This window comes from Elgaria multicarinata, chromosome 9, assembly GCF_023053635.1.
Source record: "Elgaria multicarinata webbii isolate HBS135686 ecotype San Diego chromosome 9, rElgMul1.1.pri, whole genome shotgun sequence".
Classification (NCBI taxonomy): Eukaryota; Metazoa; Chordata; class Lepidosauria; order Squamata; family Anguidae; genus Elgaria; species Elgaria multicarinata.
Window position 1 is genome coordinate 72,118,976 of NC_086179.1, and position 16,533 is coordinate 72,135,508.

The following is a 16,533-nucleotide window of genomic DNA, read 5'->3' on the forward strand; positions in this document are numbered from 1 at the left end:
TTATATCATATGCTGCAGCCAACTCCACTAATAAAAAACCACCCTTTTTTTCTAAATTCAAATGCTACCAATCCATGTAGAGTCAGCCAAGATTTGCTCTTCGGTGGCAGCGCTGCTGCTATTGCCTCTGCTTTAGTTCAGTTAGTTTGAGGCTGTTTCTGATTACAGTCCCAATCTTGCAAGTATTTTTGTCCAGGCACAGGTCCAGTGTGAACAGTGTGCTTCCTGGCAGGCAGAGTGGGCTAAGACTGAAACCAGGCATGTCCTTCTAAATTCTTTTCAATAATTCTTCAGCTTATAATTTTGATTCAGTGATACTTAGTAATTAATGTCTCCATACCGATAAACCTTACATTGCTGGAAATCAGTCTATAGGTATATTTGTATTTAATGAATTTATTTTTAATGGATATTGCAAATCAATATATATATTGATTTGCAATATATACACACACATATATGTATGTGTATATGTGTATGTGTATCTTTTTACAATACTAATGCCTTATCTACCCAAACATACTTTATCTTCTTATATGGGATTGCTGTGAACCATGGATGGAAAGTGACCACATAAAAAGCAAATGAAATTCCAGCGTGTATTTGGTGCAGCATTTCCAGTAAGGACAGTAGAGTGTTTCTGCCATTGTATAACACACATCCTCATGCTTTGTCCATTTTTGGTGAACCATGTTAACAAAGAGTCATTCAACCTGGAATGAATGCAACGAATTACTGTTGCGATCTTATTCTTAAACTGTATGTGTCTATACTAGATTACATTTTAGTCTCTTCCAGAAGGGAAGAGGGATTCTTTGTTATATTCCCCAAATCTTTAAACAAAAAATTCTTAGTAACTGATGTGTTCTTTTCTTTTCTTAAGTCTATTGGAAACACCATGGTACAACTGAATTTTAAAAGTCAACACTCATTCACATTCAAGTATACAATAATTATAAAAGAGGAATAGGAAAGAAATGGAATATCTATATCTATCTATATCTATATCTATATCAATGTTATCCAGGCTTTCCCTTTTTATTATAAAAAAATCTTACAAATTTCTGGTCCTTAATATAGCTGGATTTAAACACCATGAAAGTTAGTTGCTTTGGTTGTTCTAGTAGTTACTACATAGAAGATGAACAATGATTGAATTTCCAAATAGAAACGAATCCTTTTAGAGAACACCAAGTAGCATTGGCATTTAATGTCTTTTTATAGCCACTGGAGACTCTGAAGAGTGTGAAATCCAATATATCCCTTTTATCCTTTGTCCTGTATTATCAATGGTTTCACAGCTAGTATCTAAAAATGATGGATAAAGGTTGGAATCTAATGGCTGGCTGGCTGCTAGTACATTTAATGAGCTGATCAGTAGTGAAACTGATTAACACTTTGAGCTCTGTTTTTGCATTGTGTGTTGCTATGAGAGCTTTCCGTACACTACAGATCTAATTCAGAGACCATTTGAGTGCTGCCTTTTGCAGAGACAGGAGTCATTTTCATTTCTGCATGCACTGATGAAAAGTATATTTAATCAGTTGGCTAGACATGAAGGTCTTGTTGGCAGGCTGGTGAAATTCAAAATTCCAAAGTAGAATTCCATGCACCTGTTTTGTGAATCAGACTCTTGGCACCTTAGTGTTCAGTTCAAATGAGAGAATGTGCGAATACACATTCTTAAGATAGAATCAAAACATTGAAAATGACTTCCATTAAAAGCATGTGTCCTCTACCAGGCCAGCTATACAAGGAGATCAAGGTCAAGTGAATGGGCTGAGGGATTATTCATTACCAAAGCTGTAAATGAATCATCCCGGAATCAGGCTAATTCACCCTAGCTTACAGATGCTGGAGACCCAATGGATCATGTTCATGTATATTATCGGCTAGAGGGGAAAGCAGATGAGGACTCCTGTTCTGGGCATAGGGCAGGGAGAAGGTTCCCCAGGGTACAAAGGGGGACTTGGGTCTGAAAAGGTGGATGCATGTGGAGGGCCTGCTACTCTGATGTGAGGAGGGAGATTGTGATGCAAAGGGTGGGATGAGGATGTGGGGGGTATGAAAATAATCTTGGGTTTCAGGAAGGCTTTGATGGGAGTAAGTGTAAAGTGTCAATCCCCATCTCCTCCACTAAAAAGATAAACTTTTGGAAAATTCATTGAATGAAAAACATATTACTGAATTTTGAATGCTGGGAAATGCTGTTGGTCACAAAAAGCCTATTTAAAACAAAATATTGACTAGGGTAGAATATGTAGGGGGAAAGCCCTTTATAACATGCTTGTTTACTTAAGATTTTATTTAAAATTAATGTCAAAGGCCTCTATAATCCAAACAATCCATTAGTATAAAACTAAGAAGGAGAAAGCTTTTTCTCTCTCCACCTGATAATAAGGAATAGGGAAATATTTATTTTCCTTCTGTTGCTCTTTTTACAATTTCCTTACAAATAAAGTTGGTAAACTCTGCTGAAAATGATTTGCAGATTGAGGGGCTAGGTTGTCCTTGATTTCCATTGCAACAATCTTTGTTTGCTATTAAAAAAATTCCACCCCCAATATGCCAGCCTTGTAGACAACATAAGTTGTTGGAGAAGATCATTTAATTCTACATTTACTCATCACAGGAAAAATGTTAAAAGTCTTATTTAGCATCATGAATGCAACCACATTACCTTGAATAGGTTTGTAGCACTATGGTTTATGGACTGTGTCATGCAAGCAAAAAATAAAACAAAATCTAAATTTCCCATTCCCAGTAAAAATAAACCTATTCTCAGCTAGCAAGTTAACACCACTTTGAATCAACACAGTGGGATATGCTGAGTAAGATGGTCCTGTATTAAATAGACTGATTTCTAAGCACAGTGATGCATTATAAGAGTCCTTTGAGCATCATGTGAGTTTTTCTGAAAGTGCAATCATTCTGGGGACTGATATTCCCAGTAGGCATGTGCTCCGCTCCGATTAGAAGCGCAGAAGCAGGAGCGAATTGGCCTGCTCCGCCTTGCCCAGAGGCGGAGTAGAAGCGGCCCGCGGACCCCTAGAAGCAAGGCGAAGAGAAGCGCCCATTTTCGGAGCGCTCCAGTTTCCGCGGTCCGATCCGATCGCCATCTTGAAACATTTCGCCCATAGGATTGCATTGCGGAAAAGAAAGGGGGATAACTGTTGTTTTTGAAGCTATCTTTCTGAAAATTCTTGTGCTTGGAGAGTCGTGGATGGGGGTCATTTTGAGCCTACTCTCAGCTCTCTGCGTGCTGCGGTTCGTGTGCTAGAATTTAAAAAAAAACCGGCGGGAAAATACCTTTTCCGAAGGGCTGAGGGGCAGAGTCAACTCCCGGTCATGATCACATGATCCCAAAGTTGGAGGAGGGGATAGGCAAAACGGGTAACTTGGGATTCTGGGAACTTCTCTTTCTTAGTCTGAACGGACTTTTCCCAGTGTTTTTTAAAACAGTAGCCCCACCAAATGCACAAACAACCTGAAATCATATACTAAGCCAATAATAAGAGATAGAAACACAGCACTGCTACCCACCCTAACTTTGGGGAACAACTGAAAAGATGTGGTGCAAGGGGATGAGCTCCCCTAGGGCATCCCATGTGGACGTTCCCCCACTCTCTCCTGTACTTGGAGGGCAATCAGAGCCCTCCAAAGAGTAACCCGGTGGAGCAATGCCTATCATGAGTTGAAGTGAGAGTTCTACTCCTCAGCTCTCGTGGTGAAGCAATGGCTTTCATGAGTTGAACTGGCAGCTGCTTCCCCCTCCCCTGGGCACGTCCCCTATTGCTGGTAAAAGACAGATATAGCCTTTTTAAAAAAGTTCTTCTTGTTGTTTATTCAGCAACACTGCTGCTTTTAATTCCACCCCTCCTTTGTTTATTTATTTATTTATGCCATTTTATATGCATTACTGGCTTATCCTTGGCTCACTTCCTTATGCCTCCAGAAATGTCTGCTGCCTGCCTGCCTGCCTTCCCTCTCTCCTCCCCTGCCTGCCTCGCAGGGATGTTGTGTGTGTCTGGCTTTGACTCAGGGGATAAGTCCTTCCTGCGCTCACTTGGAGTTTTGGAAGTTCCAAATCCATTTTTCAAGTGTGGAAGAAGATTCATATAGGTTTATCTCTACTCCCCAATTCATGGCATCTTGGGATTTCCTTTGAAATGGCCCCATTGAGATGTCTGCAGGTTTAAACCCCACCAAAAATCAGGGGATGATGGGACTGCCTTGAGTCTGGGCGTGCGTGTGCATCCCTGGATAAGCTATCATGGTGGTGAGTTTGAAGTTTCTAATGTGCAAATTGACGGAGCTATCGAAAGGGGTGTGAATGAGGTGTTGGATTTTCATAAATTCCCCAAAAATCAGGGGATGATGGGACTGCTTTGAGTCTTGGTGTGCATCAGTATCCCTGGATAAGCTATCATGGTGGCGAGTTTGAGGTTTTTAACGTGCAAATTGACGGAGCTATCAAAAGGGGTGTGAATGGGGTGTTGGATTTTCATAAATTCCCCAAAAATCAGGGGATGATGGGACTGCCTTGAGTCTGGGCGTGCGTGTGCATCCCTGGATAAGCTATCATGGTGGCGAGTTTGAGGTTTTTAACGTGCAAATTGACGGAGCTATCGAAAGGGGTGTGAATGGGGTGTTGGATTTTCATAAATTCCCCAAAAATCAGGGGATGATGGGACTGCCTTGAGTCTTGGCGTGCATGTGCATCCCTGGATAAGCTATCATGGTGGCGAGTTTGAGGTTTTTAACATGCAAATTGACGGAGCTATCGAAAGGGGTGTGAATGGGGTGCCCGATTTTCATAAATTCCCCAAAAATCAGGGGATGATGGGACTGCCTTGAGTCTGGGCATGCGTGTGTATCCCTGGATAAGCTATCATGGTGGCAAGTTTGAGGTTTTTAACGTGCAAATTGACGGAGCTATGGAAAGGGGTGTGAATGGGGTGTTGGATTTTCATAAATTCTCCAAAATTCAGGGGATGATGGGATTGCCTTGAGTCTTGGCGTGCGTGTGTATACCTCCATGAGGTGTCATGGTGCCAAACGTGAGGTTTCTAACTTTCACAGAAAAAAAGTTGTATACTTTTTAAGCTTAATGCAAGCCTATGGGGGGGGAAACGGAGCTCCGATCCGGATCCGGAGCTCCGCAGCGGAGCGGAGCGGGCATGGGCGGAGCGGGGGTGGAGCGAAGCGGCCCGATCCGCAAATCGCGGATCTGGAAGTGAAGCGGAGTGGGGGGTCCGTGCACACCCCTAATTCCCAGTGCCAGACATTAAGGTTAATGATAGCTTTACTGAGCCAAATAATCGAACGTTTCCCCCCCCCACCGCCCCACTTGCATTCAGATTCTTTTTCATCTAGCAATTACTTAGAACTAAAAAGTTGTATTTTTTAAACTTTAGCACTTATTGCTTTCACTTAAGATGGTGATCATCTGTCTGACTGTAAAAGTGTGCTAAAACAGTCATGACTGACACTTGTTACTGGTCCACAGTCCTAATTATTTAACATCCTGGATTTGCTCCGCATATCCTGGAATTAGACCTTACTGCACTGTAGTCATTTGATGGGTACTACTTTATCTCAAGTTGTTTTCACATATCACAAATTCAGCTTCGGTTAACTTTATCCCCCAAGAAGCTCAAACCTGTTATGGGTTTAAGAGGCACTCTGTCTTTCTCTATGATTCATGGTCATGATAACCAGAAGTGGCAGGGCATTCTTTATCAGGATTGGAATGCTCTGCAGTGCCCTCCCACCCATGGTCTCTGACCTCATCTGTCAACCTTTGGTTCATGCTACCAGACTCCTTGGATTCCCTGGACCTTAGAGTTAAATGTAAAGTGGTGGAAAAATAGGTCGAAGCATACTGGTGTCTATGTGAATATATGAATGAAAGTTCTTATTCAGCTACGCTACTTGAATTCTGATTTTACTTTCCCAAGCTCATAGTGTTAGTAGAATCTTGGAAACTTTAGTGTGGATCTTTTTCTCTTAAAGCTAAATATGAATAGCTGCCTCTACAGATGTGAATGCACTACAACTTTCCTTGCCCATCAACATATGTGCATTTAATTTAGTGGGGGGGGGAAGTGAATTGATTCCACAATACATAATTAACAAAATACGTTGTCCCTTGTAGCTGGACCTCTCTCTATATGTAGTGTCCATTCTCCATTATATTTCAACTTCCTTCTCAGGGCCTATTTTTTTTTGCTAACTTTGTTCCAGGTTTGTTCTTTCCTTGTTCTAAAAAACATGCCAATTACTTACAGAGTTGAAAGGTAGCAATGACCATCTAGTCTAATCTCCCTGTCCATTCTCCCTACCCAAAGGTAGGTCTACCCACCTGTCTTTCTCTTGTACAGTTCAGGCTACAATGGGCCAAGCTGAGGAAAGACAGCCTATAAAGCAAATATCAGTAGATGACTGAAATACAAGAGTCAACATCCACACTACAATAACAAAACTCCCATTTGATCTCCCCAGTTTGGTCTAGTGAAAATTGCTTCCCACCCCAACAGTAGTCTGTCTGTGCATAGCCAGTACACTGAACCCACAAAAAAAGCAACTTGAAGGCCACCATTTTGCTCTTTTCTGTCTTCATTGCTTTTTTCTTCTCCTTGTCACCTCTAGGATTACAAATTGTTTTATGCAGGTGCCATTATCTTGCTTTCCGCTATGCATTGCAATACATATTAATAGTGAATATGTGTATTAATAATTTGAGGAAGCTATGCAGTTCGGACACTTGGCTACATTCCTGAAAGTTGGGTGTTCCTGTCTGTCTTAGTGTTACATCAGATTTCTTCCTTCACCATATGCTGTTGTAAATGGTACTTGTACTGTTGAGTTGGAGAAGAGAAAGGCGGTCAGATGCTGAGGTTGTGCTAGTTACATGTGCCGATGGACATACATACACCTTAATAATGCTTCTCTAATGAGGCCACATCAAGGTTTATCTGGGCTTTGACTTGCTTTCAATTGTGGAGGAGTAATTGAGACTTGTTTGCAATTTTTATAGTGATTTTATACAGCTGTTCCTATGGTCGGGGAGACTGCAGCTTGTGTCTTGCGGCTGATTCTCAGTATGAATGTGTCTGGTGTGAAGACAATGATAGCTGTGTTTACAAAAAACGCTGCTCAGTTTCTACTAAGAACTGTCCTGCTCCAGTTATTACTCAGGTAAGTGGACTCCACATCATTTCATGACACTATCTGAATGCTACATATTCCCCACCTACCCCCACACTGCCTTCACTACTTCTTATACACAAAGGTAATACTCCAATCTACAATCCACTACCTTTCAACAGGTTTAAAGAAGTAATTTAATACTAGAGTGGAATTCTCTGTAGTTCAGACTACCATTACTACTTGGGGATATAAAAATATCATTGCTTCCAGGAAGTATCTAAATGCTGCAAAATACTCATATTCATAAGAGTACAAACGTTGTTATCTTTTCGGCGCCAGGTCAAGACTTTTCTCTTCTCCCAGGCATTTTAACAGCATTTAACAACGTTAAGTTTGTTTTTAATGGACCCCAGAATTGTTGTTTTTAAATGGATACTGATGTTTTTATACTGTTTTTAAGTTTTTTAAATTTTTGTATACTTTTAATGTTTACTATTTTTAATTGTTGTAAACCGCCCAGAGAGCTTCAGCTGTGGGGCGGTATATAAATGTAATAAACAAATATAAATAAATAAATAAAAATGTTTATCCCAGAGTAAAAATACTTTTTTTTTCTTCAGAGCGGAAATAAAAGAATAAAAGTTGAGATTTTCAAGATTGCTTTGCCTAGAATCTATCTACCCTGAACTATTTTGGCTGCCCCTTTTAGTCATGAGACTAAAAACTCCTGTTTTTAGCGACAGCTGATGATTAACTTGCTCTTGTGACTTTTCAAATGTGTTTTCTGCATACGTAGATTGAACCAAAGAATGGACCACTAGGTGGTGGAATTTTGGTGACCATAAAGGGATCTAATTTGGGCGTAAAAGCTGAAGATGTTGAAAATATCATTGTGGCAGGCACCGATTGTAGTTTTAGAGAAGAATTATACTCTGTTTCCACCAGGTAAGTAACTGTCAGATATTTTGAATGCCAGAGGTTTGGGGGCAGCACAGAGGATCTGTACGCCAAGGACTGTAGAAAAGTGCAATAAAGGTCTCGCCTGACAAATATGCCAGTAAAAGTGACTTTACATATATAACTTCCTTGGCATTTATGTATTGTAACTATTTTAATATGTGTTGAACTGTAATTCTAGAGGCACCTGCCTTGTTTATCATTATTTTGCTGTAGTTTATACATATAATTAAGAGACATGTAGTACCAACCATCTATTTTTATGACCTTATAGCTACAACTCCAGTTTGTTTGCTGCTTATTCAGATTCAGTGACTCACAAACTTATTTCAAAATTAGACGCATTAGTAAGTTATCTCCTGTAGACATATTTTGTTAAAGCTCATTTTTCCAATGGCATAGCTCAGGAAAGTTTTATATACTAAATATTTATAATCTGGCATTAGCCAAAGGAATGGGAGATAGGGAGAAGATCCGAAAACATAGAATCATAGAATAGCAGAGTTGGAAGGGGCCTACAAGGCCATCGAGTTCAACCCCCTGCTCAATGCAGGAATCCACCCTAAAGCATCTCTCACAGATGCTTGTCCAGCTGCCTCTTGAATGCCTCTAGTGTGGGAGAGCCCACAACCTCCCTAGGTAACTGATTCCATTGTCGTACTGCTCTAACAGTCAGGAAGTTTTTCCTGATGTCCAGCTGGAATCTGGCTTCCTTTAACTTGAGCCCGTTATTCCGTGTCCTGCACTCTGGGAGAATCGAGATCTTATCACCAGGAATTCCAGAACTAACCAAAACAGATTTGTGGGCATTCTACCACCTCCCATGACTTGGTGGAGGGGGGAGAAGAGGAGCTGGTTTGCAGTTTCTGCTTAGATTGTGTCGGAGGCAACCTGTCTTTGGGAACCCTGCATATAATTGCAAGCACAAATTCATCATTTGAGGCTATATGGAAGGATTTTGTAACAATGTGTAGTATTTTGATTCATGATTAAGTGGCCTGAATTCTATTAACATACTGTATATCCTGTGATGTTTAGATGTGTGAACTTATTGATGAATTGTTTCTGAGGGGGGGGGTCTGTGTTGCAGTATTCGTAATGCTAGTAACTCCTAAGTGTTTGAATTAAAGTGTTAGCAATTCAGGATGAATTTGGATTATGAACAAATATAAAGATTCAGACATTATTTTGACAGCCATAAGATGGCTGCTAGACAGTCCAAAAAACCTATTGAAGAGAGAGTACTGACTATTGCGGATATTCGGGGGGTGGGTGTTCCTCAGAATTCAGAAAATTGGAATCAGAATTAGGAGTTTTCAAAAAGGAAGGAGTGGCTGGAGGTGGCTGAGGGCAACAGTTTCATGGATATCACTGGAGCTGACTTGAAAGATGAAATTTATATTTACTTACAGTATTAATAGTGGTTTTTCAGAAAAGAAGAAAGTCCCCAGGAATGTGTTGGTCAAGTTGATAGATTTAAAATCATGTAGCATAGTTATGGAAGTTTTTTCCCCAGCATAGGACTGTGGAGCCAATCTTATGAAGGATAAAGAAGATATGCATTAAATAAACTGTATCTACAAGCTAAATGGTGATAAGAAGAAATGACCTATGAATTTACACTCTGCAGTGAGAATCTATATAAGTCTCATCAACCTTCTGAAGCAGAAATTCATAATTATTTGGATGGTACATATGTAAATAGGCTTAACAGGGACCATCAGGACCAATCAGAGGCAGAAATCACCACTGAAATCAATGGCAATTAAATAGATCATGTCTAACTTAAGTCCCATTGATTTCAGTGGATCTATTCAAAGTATGAATAAGTCTAGATTCAACCCAATGCTATACTCACTTAGACATTTCTAACCCTGCATTAGAAATATTTTAATTCCCCATGGTTAATGTAAGAATATGTGCAACACAGATGGTGAAAACAGGATACCAGTCTAGATTTTGATCTAAACTGATCTAATCTAAACTGATATCTCTATATAAAACAATGGATTCGATTATTATTTTTTATGTACAAATGTGTCTTGTTTCCAATTAGGATAGTATGTGAGGTTGGAAGTGTGCCAGAGCAAAGAAAAGGTGAAATTGATGTTCGGATAAATGGAACACTAGGCAGATCAACAAATGAAGTGCAGTTTACATATCAGGTGAGCATGCCTTTGTGAATACCTTACCTTATTTAATATACAGCATCTTGTTTTCCTTTTACCATTGGGACAAACATAAATGTGTACATACTGTAAACAGTGTATTGGTCTTTAGTCCTTCAAGGTTTCTCTGCCGTCCTTCTGGCAGAGGTCTCTTTATTCAAGCCTTTGGGTTGAATGCTGTTTTTATTCTGCTATTTCTGTGTTTTTATTGTGTTTTAATGCATTGTTTTATTATTGCTTTATTATTTAGTACCATTTTTCTTGGTAAAAAGGGTGCAAATCAAATGAATAAATAAAATGGTTTGGGGGGAAATGTACTCAGATTTGCCGCATTAGAAATCCTGAAGTTCGTCTTAAAACACAATTTACTAAATATAGTAAACAGTTAGATTTATTATGGGTAACATGGTTGCAATATCTGTACTAAAGAAGAAAAAGAGATGAACAAGCAGCCCTGTATCACCCCCAAAAGCATTTGAGTCCTATGAACATTAAAGTCTAACGTTTGGAAAGCTCAAGGGAACTCCACAGGCATTTGAAGGGTATAGATACAAACCCTCCTGTGGCTGCAATTCTATCCTACCTCAGGTATGGGCAACTTGTGGCCCTCTCAATATTGTTGGATGATGATGATGATGATGATGATGATGATGATGATGATGATGATGATTACACCATCAATGTACATGGTACCGTACATAGTAAAAGAATAAAACAGCAACACCCTGCCACATAGGCTTACATTCTAATAAAATCATAATAAAACAATAAGAAAGGGAAGAGAATGCACGAAATAAGTAAAGGGGACAATAAAACTAACATTGTGAAAGTAAGAACAAAGTCAAGTTCTAAAAGCTGTAGATAAAAAAGAAAGGTTTTCAATTGAGCTTTAAAAACAGTAATTGAACTCGTGACTACAACTAGCCAGTAGTGAAGCTCCATGATGAGAGTTGCAGTCCAACAATTTTGGAGGGCCTCAAGTTGCCCATCCTTGCCCTACCTCAAACCAAAGAGAATCTCATGTGGAGAAGGTCAGCATAGAGCTTAGCAGTCAGCATAGAGCTCCAGCAAAGGCTAGAGGGTCCTGGCAGTGTGCCCAAGTAACCGCAAATGATGCACAGAGCAACATTTGTTGCCAAAGAATCATGAGGTTTATAGTCCATCCTTTGACTCCACGGCAGCAAATGATGCTCTGTGCATAATTGGACAGTGGTCAGGCAACTTGACAGAACACTGAGTCTTCATTCGAGCCCTCTGTTGGCTACTGCCCTTTCCTCTTCCCCAAGGTTAGAGGTGTTTTTTTTCCTGAGGGAACATAAGAAGAGCCATGCTGGATCAGACCAAGGGTCCATCTAGTCCAGCACTCTGTTCACACAGTAGCCAACCAGCTGTCAACCAGGGACCAACAAAGCATGACATGGTGCAACAGTACCCTCCTACCCATGTTCCTCGACAACTAGGGAAGATTTCCTGCTAGTGGAAAACCAAGGAGGGTTGAGGTGGAAGAACTACATAGGGTGGGCTGTGCATATTTCAGTTCTACTTCTTATAATTAAAGCAGGGGTACTAGCATAGTTGAGCATCCCTGCTTGAATTCTCACCCATCCCTAAGGCGGCAGGGGCGGCAATCACCTTTAAAACAAACCATAGTTTACAAAACAGATTATGGTTTCCTCCTAAACCAGTGATCTTGAGGGCAAGTATAAATCCACAGCTACTGAATAACACCACAAATATTGATCTTGAAATGTTTTCAGTTGGATTGTTTAATTCAGGGGTGAGGAACATGTGGCTACCCAGACGCTTCCAGTAGCCCTAGCTAGCATAGCCAATGGTGAGGGATGATAGAGCTGGAGTCCAACAACATCTTGAGTGCCACACATTCTACATCTCTGGTTTCATTCAAAAGCATAGCCTAAATAGAAAGAGCCTGAGACACAGATATTATGATGTGCCATCACATCAAACCTTTCAACTAGTCATATTGGCAATATGCCGAAGGATAGGGCTCAAACTGCTATGCCACAGATGTGGTGTTTAAAGGCATAGTTGAGTAGCCCTCTGCAGTGTAAGTGGATACACACTGTTAGCCTACAGAGGAAATTCTTTAGAGAATTCAACCATTACTCTTAGAGTTTAAAACAGAACTACTGATATGTATCATATTATGGGGTGTCAGGGTTAGGTGATCCCCTTGAGGATTTGTTTTTCTGCTTGTGCAATTTCAGCTTTCATGCTGACTAATAGCACAGAGGAAGTGGATGTGGTCAAGTCACAAGAAGAAAGACACTGGATAAACATAGAATGCTAGGCCAGAATTAGATAGTGAGGAGCGTACTGGAGCTGTGCAGTCAGTCCAGGGCAGGGGTGGGCATGTTGCAGTAGATGGGGCTTTGGCTGTGGAATTCTACCACCATTCTTTCATTTGTAGTCTTCATGATTGCAAGATTATATGTGAATGTATGGCGATAAAGTATTTCTAGTGTGGCTGATTTTAAATAATTACATCCCGCCTTTGCTCCAAGTGAGTTCATTTTGCTTTTTATTCCTCATAAAGACCCCATGTGGCAGGTTAGGGTGAGTGATAGTGATTAGTCCCAGCATGGATGGCTGGAGTTATAGGACTTCTTCTGTCTAAACATGTATAGGATTGCACCCCAAAACAGGCTAAAGCCAATATTAAAATTCATCCAAGGCCAAGATATAAGGTTGGATCCAACATTTCTCCCACCAGCAGGAACATTCCCAGGACAAAGTGGAAATCCTCTCCTTTCCCATTCCAATATCATAAATGCTCCACTGTCTCAGAAGCCTTCTGAAGGCAGGAGAATGGCAGACTCTGGATCCAAACCATATGGTTTTGTACTTATTTTCTTCACCTAAAATAACAGCTTCACAAGAAGCCACAATATTAGTGTCTCCTACTTTCCCCCCATCAGTTGTGTCCTATGGTGTTTATAATTTGTAGTTGGAAAGGAAACCTAAACATGATAGTGATAAATACTCTTTCCAGTCCAATTCGTGGTTAATCATAGTTAATCTAGTTATGATGTTGTCGTAGTGCACCAGAGTTTAGAGTGCAAATGTCTTCTGAACTAGTTGGCCGCAGAGTGGAAACTTGCATCCGTATTCTAAAACTGGGCTGAGAATTCTAGACTATTCCCCTTCCAACCCCCTCTCCAACATCCAAACCATATATATATATATATATATATATATATATATATATATATATATATATATATGAGAATTCCACACTATCACCATCAGGCCAAAAATATTTAACAACATTCTTTGCTGTTGTTAAATATTTGCTGTTACGTTGCTATAATAGCAAAGTTTGCAAGAATATTGTTAATATAGCCTGCATTTTAGCTGAAAAACTTTCTGAGAGAGTTACTGGGAAGATGCAGACTAAAGAAACATAAGTTTGAGGCTGTTCATTTAATGAGAAGTCACCAAGCTATAGGTAGTTTCCTTTCCTCTGTCTGACTCTTCACACCAATTCTTTGCTAATTATCTTTTATTCCACCCCTGCCCAATCTAAAAGATAAATAGCTTTTTTCTGCTAAAAGGGATTGGACATTCTTTGTTTCCCTTTTTTAAACCAGATATGCTTCTATAAATGGACTTCAGCTTAACAACTTGTTTGTAAAAAGTGCACACATATCATGCCATAGTCTGCATTTGCTTTGGTCCATGGTGTATGAAGTGCATCTTGAATGAATAAATTGTTACTATAAATATTTCCTGGTTTGCTAGATAGAGGGGAATGTTATTCTCCCTCCCTCCCTCTCTCTCTCTCTGTTGATGTTGACGTCTTCTCACTTGGCTTGCCTTTCCTATTTTATGGAGAGACAGAAAACACTTCAAGACTACAAAAAGATTTTTTTTAAAAATAGCATAGCATGCTATATACTTCCATCTCCAGAAGCATGGTGTGGTCTTTTACAGCTTCTGGCACAGCAGTTGAAGTTCAAACCAGGCAATCTAGTCTGCTTATATTGTCTTAAAAGCCTTTGTTTCTGGGATCGCCTCTGGGCATTGTTTGTGGGTAATTTATCTACCAGAAGACTCAATCTTTTTGTTTTAGAGAACAGATTTGTTCTTACATCTCTTCTTGTTATATAGATTTTTTTGCAGATGAAGTTAAATATTCCTCTAAAACATTCTCTTTTAAAAAACAAAAACAAAAATATTGGAGGGAAACTCCAAGGCTGAACTTCAGAAACAATAGATGAGTACAGTGTCCTAAAATCTTTTGGGGGCCAGTGATTTTTTTCTATTCTTGAATTAATATTTTAGCATTTGTTATTTTGTTATGTATCAGTATCAAGGAACGTTAGACACCATGCTTGCATGTTCCAGTTTTCTGAATTTCTTCAAGCTGCTTACATTAACTGTTCATTTTCAATTTTAATTATGGCCCACTCAGTCCCAAGAGATCAAAGTGGTTAAGTTAATTATACAAAAAAAAAAACCAGTTACAGTAATTTAAAGCTATATTGCTTGTTGTTTTATTTATAGACAATGTGTAATTTTATTTACTAACTCGCAGAGCAATCTTATGGGGATCCAAAGTAGTAGACACAGCTATGACATTTTTAGCAGAAATCTGAATTGAGATTTCTCCCATACCATTCCCATCTGCTGTGGAAAGCCCTGTGGTGGCTTCTCTTCCAGTGATGCAACACCATCCTCAGAAGAGGTTAGGAATGGTTAAAAGGAAATGTGCCAGTGGGCAGGGAGAGGAGGTAATGGAGAAGGTATAGAAACATCACATCTGTCTCCTACTTCCAAGTAAATGAGTGAGCTGGAAGAGGTCAGAGGCGTCTAGCTCTAAAAAAACAAAAACAAAAAACAGAAGAATGAGTGTCTGTAAAACCCTCTACTGCTTCTCCCACTCTGCCTAGTTCTGGCCAGCAGAGCATAGGAAAGATGGAGGGCTTTGAAATAATCCCTTAGGATTGTGCTTTTATTGGTGTGTGTGGGGGGGGGGGGTAGACAGATAATTAATTGAGCTGTTTCAAGTGCCATTGTGTGGCAAAACAAAATAAAAGCGGCATCGAAATGTCATAATAATAATCTTGTTCTGTATCCGGTAAAGTAAAAGCAACATTTAGCAATTTGATAGCTCTACTAATCTTTATCGAATGTTGCAGCAGATCATGCTTAACAGCAAGCAAGCCGGTCTCTCCAGTCGCTTTATGTTCTTTGTTAATGACTGATTGACACTGTGTGAAAAGATAATGCTGTCAATTCTTAAAAAATAAATAAATGTCCTATCAGTCGATCAGGATGGCTTCCAGAAAGAGAATGACCAACTGTAAAGTCACAAATTGCATTCATTCTGGAGCATCTTAAAAATTTCATAGTTCAAATAGCCACCACGGGGGAGGGGGGATGTAATATTTTTAATGGCAAATTCTGGATAAAATTTCTAGGCTTCTTGGGTAACTGAACAAATCACTGAGGACAGATCAAATTGAAAATGGTCATTCTATGTTTAGGAACAGATTTGCACAATCTAATTAGCTATGAAAATATGAGATAATTTATACTGGTTGTCAAGCTAGATGTGACTGTTTCATCATGAGATCAGCAGTGTCTAACCAAAAAGTAAGAGATTTAAAACCTCACATGTAACCTATTGTGCACAGTTTCATTCTAAAAAGAGCCTTTCGTTAAATTTATAGTGCTAAAAAGGTTTATGGCTTGCTTTATTGGCCCATTAAGGAAAACATTAGGTGTGCTGACGCAGCTTTCCTGAGCACCAGATGATTATATTGAAAGAACAAGGAATGTGTGCTTTTTACATTGCAAAAAAAGACTTCTCCAAAATTAAAAATCATGTGCATAACTTTTATAACCGGTTTTGTTACTACGAACATGATTTTCAGTATGCATACTAAAAGTTAGGCAAAAAGAAAAAAGAATAAAATAAAGGTTTGAAAGAGCATTTTAAGTCCCATTGATTTCAGTAGCAGAGCTAAGCATGTGTTAAATCTCTTCCATTGAAATCAATGAGACTTCAAAGTGTTTAAATTTGCTTGAAAAGTAACCAGCAAGGTGTCCTATGATGCAATAAGCTACACATAGAGCTCCATTTATTGCTTGCTCATTACTGGGCACTCACAAATTTTCGCGGGTCCCTCTCACAACGTTGTCTGCCTCCCACGCACCTCCTGCCCCTTCTGGCCTTCGCGCCACAAAAAAAACCCCACCCCAGTAAGCCTGATTTATTTTTAAAGATGGT

The 16,533-nt window shown here is 39.5% G+C and overlaps 1 protein-coding gene across 2 annotated transcripts in view; it reads left to right on the forward strand.

The window, feature by feature from the left end:
* The window catches only part of PLXNB2 (plexin B2), a 335,450-nt gene that overhangs the window by 265,536 nt on the left and 53,381 nt on the right, over positions 1–16,533 (forward strand). For both annotated transcript variants that reach the window (XM_063134078.1, XM_063134077.1), the window contains 3 exons: positions 7,040–7,200; positions 7,949–8,097; positions 10,166–10,274. In XM_063134078.1, the coding sequence (XP_062990148.1) occupies positions 7,040–7,200; positions 7,949–8,097; positions 10,166–10,274 (419 nt within the window). The remainder of the gene's footprint in view (positions 1–7,039; positions 7,201–7,948; positions 8,098–10,165; positions 10,275–16,533) is intronic.